The 11,074-nt window shown below is 31.8% G+C and overlaps 1 protein-coding gene across 1 annotated transcript; it reads left to right on the top strand.

Moving 5' to 3' along the window:
• Positions 1–5,650: 5,650 nt before the first annotated feature.
• On the top strand, positions 5,651–11,015 carry LOC129945859 (tryptophan 2,3-dioxygenase). Its single transcript, XM_056055800.1, has 7 exons — positions 5,651–5,860; positions 8,957–9,117; positions 9,179–9,312; positions 9,905–10,264; positions 10,341–10,590; positions 10,653–10,746; positions 10,818–11,015. Exons 1-7 carry the CDS (start codon positions 5,835–5,837, stop codon positions 10,921–10,923), a joined length of 1,131 nt encoding a protein of 376 aa, XP_055911775.1. The 5' UTR covers positions 5,651–5,834; the 3' UTR covers positions 10,924–11,015.
• The last annotated feature ends 59 nt before the right edge of the window (positions 11,016–11,074 follow it).

Below are 11,074 nucleotides of genomic sequence, written 5' to 3'. Positions count from 1 at the left end.
CATCAGGCAGATGCAGGGCCACAGAAACTATGAAAACTTATATCCCAATCAGAAGTACGAGATTAATATGATGATCGATAGATTACCTGCCTGTGCCAGAAATCTATTCTTCACGAGGGAGGTTTGCATTTGGAATCGGGGCCGAATGGAGTACTTGTATGCAAATAACGAGCGAGACAATGATTCCCCGAGGGATGTGTACACTTGTAAGGCAATCGACTTGATGAAGGGACAAGGTTCTTGGGTTGTCGAGAAATTATCCGATGATTTTTTGTTCAAAAGTCAAGCTTTTAAGAAAGAGTATTTGGGCGTAAGGTTTAGAAAATTTGACTGGATTTCTCGTTATGTTCAAACAGAAGAGAAAGTTCGTGGAACTAACCTAGACAGCAGGTGGAAAATTGAGCTTGACGGAGAGTATTGTTTTTTGAAAAATCAAAGATTCAACGAGTATTTGTTCGCTTCCTCCGAAATGAATAATAAAAGCGAGCGATTGGTTTTTACTGCTCGAGGAAGTGCAGATATTGATGAAATAGATGTTCAATGGCAAATAAGAGATTGTAGCTAGTATAGATTAGATGAAATAAAAACAAACTCTTCTGTCGCAAAAACTTTCTGTTTTCTTTTGCAAATATCAAAACCAAATAGTATACAAATTAGATGCGTTTATTGTATGCATTAGGTACAATGGCAAGCTTAAAATATTGACAAAGGATCTGATGTAAGTATACTTACAAAAGCTACAATATCACAAAAATATCCAAGAAATTTTCGTAGAATATTTTAAACAAAACTAATATATAAGTTTTAGAAGAAATATAGCGAAATTACACGCCAGGTTAGAAAACAGATGCTTTAACAAAAATTCCAATAAGTAAAAAGTAAATTATCCCAAATTCCTACAAATAAGTCCTGATAACAATTCCGCTTTGCAATAAATATAAAATTGCTGTAGTGATTTTATTGCAATTGGAGCTAATTTTGTCTAGGAGTTAAAAAATATATTAATCGTGCAATTTTATGTTTCCATATTAAGTGACCATTTAGAAGAGTTCATAAGGTGCAACCCTGAGGTATTGCTGTGGATAATCATGTATAATAATTCAATTTGAAATTAATTCTTTTAGAAATGATCCATCTGCAGATTTCTATTGATACTATCCATTTCTTCTAATAAATTCTTTAGTCTACCAACGATGTCTCGAAAAGTCTATTAATTCATCTTTTATTTTTGAAGAAGTGGTCATCTTTTGGTTGTTTCAGTGCATAATTAAATAAAAATAACCGCTTCTACATTTTAACTGTTCTCAAATTAATTCTAAAATAGGGAACAAAATTCAACTCGGCTGGATAGAATTAATCTTTTAAGTTTGTATCGTCTTAACTTGAGTTCTGAAATTTGGTCTTATTCAAAATCAATTTTCACTCGATTTCTTGAACCTATTTGTTTGTGTGGTATATTAATTTTTAAAGAGTATGGTCAAAAAACTTTAATGCAGAAAAACCTATATAATAATAGCTCAACAAATAATTAAAGCCTATTAACTTTAATTTGTTGCTATTATATTTTGGAAGGAAGGTTAGACTTAAGACAGTCCTGTTTACTTAATGGTTAAAAGCGTGACAGTACGTTTAAAAGACAATTCTCTGTTATCAGCCGTACATAACTGCAAACTAAATCCTTCTGAAAGCTCCAGCTTCCGAAATATTCGTGGTAGAGTACACTTTCTATTTTTGACCCAGCCCATAACAAGGTATCTGTTTGAAACCAAAGCTCCAAAAAAGAAGCGGTTTTAATTGCTTAATAGAAAAATCACCGGTGTGGAAATCTTTACGACCAGTCAGTTTAAGTCCAGTCAATGAACGAAAAAATTGCCTTCACCTCAACAAAAATCCAACAGTTTAGAAACTTGGCACATTTACTAAGGGATGCCTGGTGATGACCCAAAAATAAGTCCCCAAGAATCCGACGTGAGTTCTAGCGGCAGTTAAAAGAAATATGGTGTTTGTTTCAAAGAATGTTGTTCTACAGAATTAAAGCTCATTAAATTTTATAAAAAAAAGCTGTTATGATTTTTTTCGTATTTGTTATAGTTTATAAAATAACTCTAGCAGCTGTGAAGATAAACATACGGTTTTTTCAGTTTTTCGGATAATCTTGAAAACTGTTCTGTCGTATCAAAAATTATCTTCTACAAAATAAAGGCTTATGAAATTTTCTAAAGAAATATGATACTAATTTGTTTGTACTTGTTTTAGTTTGAAAAATAACTCTATAGGCATGTAAGGAAAATATGTGATGATTTTTTCAAACAAACACAATTAGTAAAGAAATCGTTGCATCAGCTTCATCTGAGTCCCGTCTATTAAAATGCGTGTTCAGATTGGGTGGACTTCACCTGTTAATGTCCTATATTATTCTAATAGCTTTTCTGATGAGTGGAAGTGGCCTGCAAGAAATTATCAGTACTATATACGCCCAGGTCTCTGTTGAAAAAATGCTGCAAGGAAAAGCGTTCACTAGAACAGTTCGTGTTTTAATACTAATACAAACATCTTTAGCTAATATAATAATGAAACAAGTTGACATAAGCCAACATGCATTAGAGGAAATCCATAATCTCATGACATATTTTCTTGATGAGTCTCCTTCGTTATGTGCACTAAAACAACCCTCATTTGATCCAATAGTGAGAAACAACAAACAAATCTTAACAAACTCAAATCTAATGGACTAACAGCAGCCTTATGGATTCAGTTGTTTAATATGATTACATTGCTTAAATATTTTATTCACGCTTAGCGGTCTGGCGATTGGAATGCCCATATTAACTGTGTTAAGAATATGATTCCATATTTCCATCCCGCCGGATACTTCTCGTACGCCAAATCCTGTCACCTGTATTTGCAGGACATGATAAAACTGCGTTTTGTGATGACCCCAAATGAATTTAAAAACTATGTGTAAGAGGATTTCTTTACTATGAGAAGAACTGACCAATTTTGGACAGGGGTGTGGTCGGACCAGACGATTGATCTAATGCGTGGACTGAAGAGTATGGGATGGCTTGACAACAGGGGGTGGAATCGCTGATAGTGAATTTAGCAAATGGGTTCGAGGTCTGTCTGCTTCTCATGAAATTTTCTCACTACTCGAAGAATTCACGTGCGTTCTTTTTTCTACTAGTGAGCAGTCAATAGCAAGTGGCATCGTTGGAAATGATAAAGTAACTTGCTACAATGCTTATTCTCTAGGCATGCAGGCAATGAGCCACATAGTGAGCCAACGAGTTTCAGAAGTTAGAAGGGACATACGAATTGAATACTACAGTTTGTTTTGTGGACAATTACAGACACCATATTTTTTTAGGAATAAAATAAGCTTTTCGTTTAAAAAAAACACATGTTTTCCTTAAATGCCTATAGAGATATTTAAAAAATTCAAATAAGTACAGAGAAATTAGTATCATATTTCTTTAGGAAATTTAATAGGTTTTAATTTTGAAGAAGATTATTTTTTGATACGACCAATAGTTTTTAAGATAAACCCTCTTCACTACCTCTAGAGTTATTTTATAAACTATATTCGATACGAACAAAATCATGAAACTTTTTTTTTTATAAAATTTAACTGCCGCTAGAGCTCACTTCGGATTCTTGGGAACTTTTTTTGAGTCATCACCAGACATCCCTTAGTAAGTGTGCCAAGTTTCAAAACGATTGGATTTTTATGAGGTGAAAACCTTTATTAATTGGTTTATTTCAAAATAATTGCCTAAAAAAAAATAATTTGTTCAAAATTATATCCGACTTCCTCACTATACATATTTAATGAAAGGATTTTTTAAGGTCTATTAACCTGCAAACCCAATCCTAAGTCGGTGATATTTCCATAACCAAGCCTCCAAAAAAAAAGATTTCACTGCTCAACTGGACAAACATTTTTACCGGTACAAAAATCTTCACGGAAATTTGTTCTCAAGTCTTTAAAAACTAAAAAATTATCGGTTTTTGCTAAACCATTTTAAAAGCTCTTCTTGAAACAATGTCTAAAAGGTTTAAGTAAGTCACTGTATCCCAGAAATGGAAGTTATACTCAAAAGTTGGACGTAGACTTCGTGGTTTGTGGCTAGATCAGACGGAGAGACAAATTTATTGCCTCGAATCGTCTCTAAAAACCCAAACATCATACCGAAATTATGGAGATGGTCAGTTTCATTGCCGTAAATGCCACTGATAGGTATCATTTTTAAAAATTTGTAAATCATTCTCTTTCTTTAAAAATATGTAGCAAAAAAACAACACGAGGCCCAATTCCTTAGAAATACATATGATACTTTATTGGAATTCTTAAATCCTACACAAGCCGAAATAGCAAATTTTTGAACGCAATTATAACGTTCTTATTCTAATTAATTGGCCCAATTATTTTGTATTTTCAAGTCAAATACTACATAGACCCAGAAGAATATTGACCAGAGCAAAAAATTTGATTCAAGTCGCACGCTTACGGTCAAAAGTCTTTAGCAAAACATCAGTTGTCTTCCTTCTTTTCCTGTTTTAGCATCTTTAAGCCAATAGTTTAAGTTTTTTAATGAGTGATCTAAGTTATAAAATTGAGTTATCTTTTTCGTAAAATAATAAAACAAGAAGTGAGCTTAAATAATGAATGAAAATACAAGCTTAAATTCATCAAAACAAAAGTTTGTTTACAATTAACTTGTGAGTGTTACATAACCATCAGTGAACCCCCTAAAAAAGCCACGACTTTTGTTTATGCAAAACTGTATGAAACGCTCTCCAGGGCTTTCGTCTGAAAAGAGAACGGAGCCGCATTGTTCATAAGTTCAATTAAAGTGTTCTCAGTTAAATCGTAGACGGGTTGATTGGCGGGCTGGGATCAATTTGGAGTTAGTAGCTAAGCTTCTTCATTCAAGATTAACTGTCTTATATCTTCTTCTGATGATTGTCCAGCCACTCCTCGTGTTTCCGTGAGCTCTTGTTGGACTTCAACACCAGTAAAGTCCGTTATTTTTCTGCGATAAGCTGACATTGAATCAGTTGTTTCGTTGTTAGGATATACTTCTTTGAAAATTCTTATTTGTAATTAACGAAGATGTGCTTGGAAATAAGCATACAAAGGGTTTCTATTGTTGGACTATAAAAGCAAGAAACCGTACAATGTTGAATTACATTTTAAAAAACAAACAGTTTCCTGTTCAATATTTTTGCAAGTGATTTATGACTGCAGCCATGTCACTTGATTCTTTTTTTTTTGCTGACGACAGTATTTAAGTGAAGAAGTTGTTCTTATTTGTAATACCTCTTTCTACACGTTTCAAAGATAAAACAATCAACCCACAGCACAAGAACAAGTTTCTGCACTTGCTAATTCTTGACATTGATTCATTTTCTTTTTTGATTATATGCGTATTAAATTGCATTGATCAATCAGATGTCAAGTTCACAACTAAATGCAATCTTAAAATCTTAATCATATTTGTAGCATGTGTAAAAGCTACAAATACAAGACAATGTTATTTCTATTTCTGTTTCTATTTCAATTCTTCTTTTCCATGAAATTCCATAAGACAAACCAAACAGAACTGAAATTTGATAGTTATTAAGCTTCAGCTTCAGTTTCAACATCATCCAAGTGCGAGTCAGGCCAGTCCTTCATCATCTTCGATCCAACCATAATCTCATCAGTTCAAGTTAAGTTCCCATCAAATACGGACACGCGATACATTTTATTTCGATCGATCATTCAAATTTATTTAATACACAATTTGTAATCGTATATAAGTAAATAAGCGATAAGAAATAAAAGAATTAAAATGAGTTGCCCTTTTAATCGAAATGGGTAAGGAAATGCATTAAAATCGAATATCCGTTAAAGCGAGTGAAACAAAATTAAATACATTTTTAAAAATTTAATTCTTACCTTTGATTCTGATGCATAAATAAATGATCATATACCTCTATATGTTATGGACCTAATTTACGTTTTAAAAATAAATTTAAATCAGTTCCGTTATAATTATCAATTCCTTAAATTATGAAATAAGAAGAATCCATTCTTATCTATGAAATAAGAAGAATCCATTCTTATCTATGAAATGTGTTATCTATCAAGAAGCTGGGTTCGCTTCTGGGTGTTTTTGTGTTTGTTTTTTCTTCTTTTAAGTGAAATAGACGATAAGAAGATTGTTTTAATCAGAATCAATCATCTGTAGTGATGTGACCTTTTTTCCTTTTTTTTGATAAGAGATTACACTATATTGATGTATTGAGCTGTATCAGTTGGTTTGTCTTTTATTTATTAGCTCCATAATTTTAGTACGATCTTACTATTTAAATTTATAAAAAGGAAGGTTTTTAATGATGTTTTTCAATCTGTTTGTCGCTAGCCTTGACCTTCTAATGTTGACAGTTGAATTTGATGAGGCTGTATTTGGTTAAAACATTGTGTTCGTGGTTTTTTCACTCTCCCTTTAATCTGTTGAGAGTACGAGTTGTTGATGTTTTTAAATTGAATGAACTTTACTGAGCAACAAGAATTTGAAACAGACAATCAAATAACATATATTTTTCTAAAGGTTTTTGATGGCCTTGGTTTGAGCCTGACACCAAAATTTACTCTATTACGAGATTTTAATTTATGCAGACATTTGTTCACAGTATCAATTGTCATGATTTTATGAGAGAACACTTTCCATAACAAAAATTACTATTGAAGGGTTTTTCACAAGAAGCATAATACCCGTAAAAAAAGACTGTAAGGGACACGGACCGGGTCTCTAGCAATATAATCCTATGCACTAACCATCACGCCACGGTTACTGCAGTTGTAGTTCGAATAGCTGAGGAATTTGTGGTCCTTCGTGAAACACCTTCTTGGCAGGCAATAGTACAATTTTTATCGACGTGAAAAGTCGAAACCATGTACTTTGCAAACAAAAAACTGGACAATATTGTCGAGTATTTTTGACAAAAATGAAGGTTTGTCGAGGAAACGTTTTTAGAATTACGTATTCTACGAACGACATTTCCATAAGTCTTTAAAACATCAATTACAACGAGAACTCAAGCCCGTCGCAAAACCGTGTACCAGCCGTTAGAATTTTTGACATACGTATAAAAATTAAAGAATCATCTTCAACGGTTATTTTTAATTTTTTTTTTTTTTTCATTGCAACAACCTTGTGGATTTGAGTTGTTTGGCTTCTGTTTACTTGCAAAGTGCTTTACTCTTTATATACTTTATGTATTGAAATAGTCATGTAAATCGTCCATGGGTGAAAAAAAACATATATTTTTAGAAAACACGAAACGTGCTTCAGCTTTTTAAACCAGTGTTGCCAAAAAGATAATAGCTAAAAAATCATCCCTTGTAAGGATTTTATAGTGTTGTTTATTATAAGCTCAAAGATAATCATGGTTATTTTGTACAATTTGGAGAAACGAGCTATGACATTAATAAGAATTTGCGAGCAAAGAAGGAGCTCTGCTTAGGAATATTTTTAAATATTCTATCTGAGACTAAGTTTATTTATTTGAACAAAGAACAGGGATTTTATTTTCCATAGTAATGGTAACACCAATTAATGAGAATCAACGAGAACGACGTTTCTTACTAAACTATTCAAGAAGAAAGCTTTGATTCTTTTAATTTTTAAAGAGCTCTGATTGGCTTTGCCGTACGTTCGGGAAGATTTTTTGTCGTCCATATCTCAAGAACCAGTGGAGATATCGACTTTAAATACATTTTATTATACAGATAATAATGCAGAAAGATATTTAACCCAAAATATCTTACGAACTAATAACGCTAGCGACTTGAATTAAGTTTTTTGTTATATGTTGTGGCATGATACCAAACTGATATATTTTTGAAAAAAATTCAAATAACGTTTTTCGTATATAAATAAAAAAAAACTGAACAAAAATAATTTTCATTTTTAATATATATAAGAACAAAATAAGATTTTATCTTCAATTCGATATGTCTTTTCGACATATCGAATTGACAAACTAGGTTATTCTACGTTACATACAATTCAAAAATAAAAATCTAAAAAACATTGCTAAAAGTTGGTAAACATTGATTTTCGACTTACAATTTCTCATGTATTGACTTTAAAATGTCTTCATTTTGTGCCAAATTTTGTCCAATCTGTATTTATTTATATTTTATAAACGAAATAAAAACTATAAACAAACGCTACTTAAATTGGTAAAACTTGGTTTTCGACTAATAATCTCGTTACCAAAAAATAGATTTTGAAATCAAACTATTTCATCATATGCGAAATATTATAAGTAATGTTTAGTTAATCTCTTAAAGAAATTGTGTTGACATTATTAAATAAAAACACGAAAACCTACAAGAACAACAAAAATCTGAAAAGAAATGGTTTTCGACTCAAGTGTTAGGAGAAAAAAGGAAGGTATTGAATTCAAATTATTTATCTCACACAAAATATAGCATAGAGCAAGACTTTGATGAGAGTTCCCGCAAAGATAACGCCACCCGGTAGAATATCAGGAATATCATCAATAAACAAGGGCTCAAAATGCATCCTTGTGGAACGCCTGCCGTTGATTAAAACCACTCTGACAGTTTAGATCCATCCCATACAGCTGCGTTTGAAGATTTCAGAAATTGAAAATTTGCTTACAATAAAATTTTTTTAAGAGGATATTAAAAATTTGAAAAAGCGATTACTATTATTCTTAAAAATTGTGTCAGAAAATCTTAATTGCTAAGTACATTTTAATTTATAGCCACTCTCTTTTTATTAGACACACAACTCCATGATAATTTAAACTCATCTGCTTTAAATTTGAACTTTTTTTGAGTAAATACAAGTTAAAACTCTGACTGTAATGCTCAATTCATTCTGTAATCACTCTGAAAAAGAAAACAATACAAAATTACTTTTATACCTTTTATCAGTAACAGCCACGATGATAACGCCATTCCCCTTGGATCTGATGTGGGCATGATCTATGGTGAATATCTAATGTTAGATAAGGTTCTATCAGCTCAACGAATGCTTTCAACTCAGGACAATCGAACAGTACACGATGAACATTTGTTTATTGTTACTCATCAAGGTAAGTAACATATATAAATATATAAAAATGTAATTTGTTCTAAACAATTTTCACCTTCCAGCTTACGAATTATGGTTCAAGCAAATCATATACGAACTTGATTCAATTCGTGAAATGTTAAGTGATGAAACAATTGAGGAGTCAAAAACCTTGGAAATACTCAAACGTTTAAATCGGATTGTTCTCATATTAAAGGTAATGTTAAGTTTTAAACAACTATAAGGACTAAGGACATACAAACTTCGAACATATTTTTTTTTTAAAGAAATCCTGTTGACCTGTAATTTGAAAACATTTCGTTCTTGTATTAGTTTGTGTATAATTTGAAAATATTGAAGCTGTGACATTGCTCAGTAAAACAATTTTTTCTTTTTCTACAAAAAAAAAAAACAACCCATTTCAAAAGATAATTTAAATTTACCAGAACCGATGTTTTCAAGGCCAATGTCAACCTAGCTCTTAACAATAAAATGGTTTTCAATTTGCATTTTTATTATCACAAAATAGGTCAGCGATTATTTATACAATTTTTGAAGCATGTTTTAACACTGAAAGTATTTAAACTGGATATTGAAGATATGTCTTTTAAATATAGAAAATTATCACGACTTTTAAAGACGAAAAAACTACTAAAATATTTGGATTTTCTTAAAGAGCTTTATAGCCTTGAAAGAGCGTTATCAATTTCTTAATACTCTATTCGAAAATAAGAGCAATTGAATGTCACAGTTTTGAAATGTTAACGTTTATCAATTTAAACAAGATGTTTCTTTTTTCTTTATTCTAGCTCCTTGTTGACCAAGTTCCAATTCTCGAAACAATGACACCACTCGATTTCATGGAGTTTCGTAACTATTTAGCTCCAGCTTCTGGCTTTCAAAGTCTTCAATTTCGTTTAATTGAAAACAAACTCGGTGTCAAATCTGAAAATCGCGTCAAATACAATCAGCGATACTCGGAAGCTTTTGGTGATGATAAATCAGCTGCAGATGCTATAAGTGGATCTGAGAATGATCCGTCCCTGTTGGATCTTATTGATAGGTGGTTAGGGAGGACCCCGGGTCTTGAAGTTGATGGTTTTAATTTCTGGCACAAGTTCCAGGAGAGCGTTGCAGTATTCTTAGATCAAGAAGAAAAAAATGCTCGAGTAAGTATTGTGTACAACTACGTTATTATAAAAATTGACTACTTTCACCTTGACAAATATGAAAATGAAAATATAGCTTGAAAAATTGGAACATGCTCGAAACTATCGACTGATGGACATTGAGAAACGTCGTGAGGTGTACCGGAGTATTTTTGATCCAAATGTTCACAATGCAATGGTATCACGCGGGGATCGTCGATTTAGCCACAAAGCAATGCAAGGAGCCATCATGATAAACTTTTATAGGGACGAACCACGCTTTAGCCAACCACATCAAATGTTAACATTGTTAATGGATATTGATTCGTTGATCACAAAATGGCGATGTAAGATTTGAATTTTTGTAATTTCTTGATATGAAAATATTAGTTTTTTACATAATTGACAGATAATCATGTAATGATGGTGCAAAGGATGATTGGTTCACAACAACTTGGAACTGGTGGTTCATCTGGTTACCAATACTTGCGTTCAACACTGAGGTACTTATGTTTCGAAAATTCAACACTTTTCTCTATATTTAAACGATTCTTTTTTGTTTGTTCTCTTATAGTGATCGATACAAAGTGTTTTTGGATTTATTTAATTTGTCAACTTTCTTAATACCAAGAGAAGTTATTCCTCCACTTAATGAACGAATGAGGCAAAAACTTAAGTAATACGTGTTTCTATTTTCGAAGCATTTCAAAAGTTGTTTTCTCAAATGTACATTTTTTCTTGAAGTGAGATAATAAAATTCAATAGCAAAGTTGTTTATATCATTTCCTGAAATATAGGTAAAATGAATGTAAAAAATAGATTTAAGTTCTA

The sequence above is a fragment of the Eupeodes corollae genome, chromosome 2, assembly GCF_945859685.1.
Source record: "Eupeodes corollae chromosome 2, idEupCoro1.1, whole genome shotgun sequence".
NCBI classification, from domain to species: Eukaryota; Metazoa; Arthropoda; class Insecta; order Diptera; family Syrphidae; genus Eupeodes; species Eupeodes corollae.
This window is presented reverse-complemented; position numbering and strand designations above follow the sequence as displayed.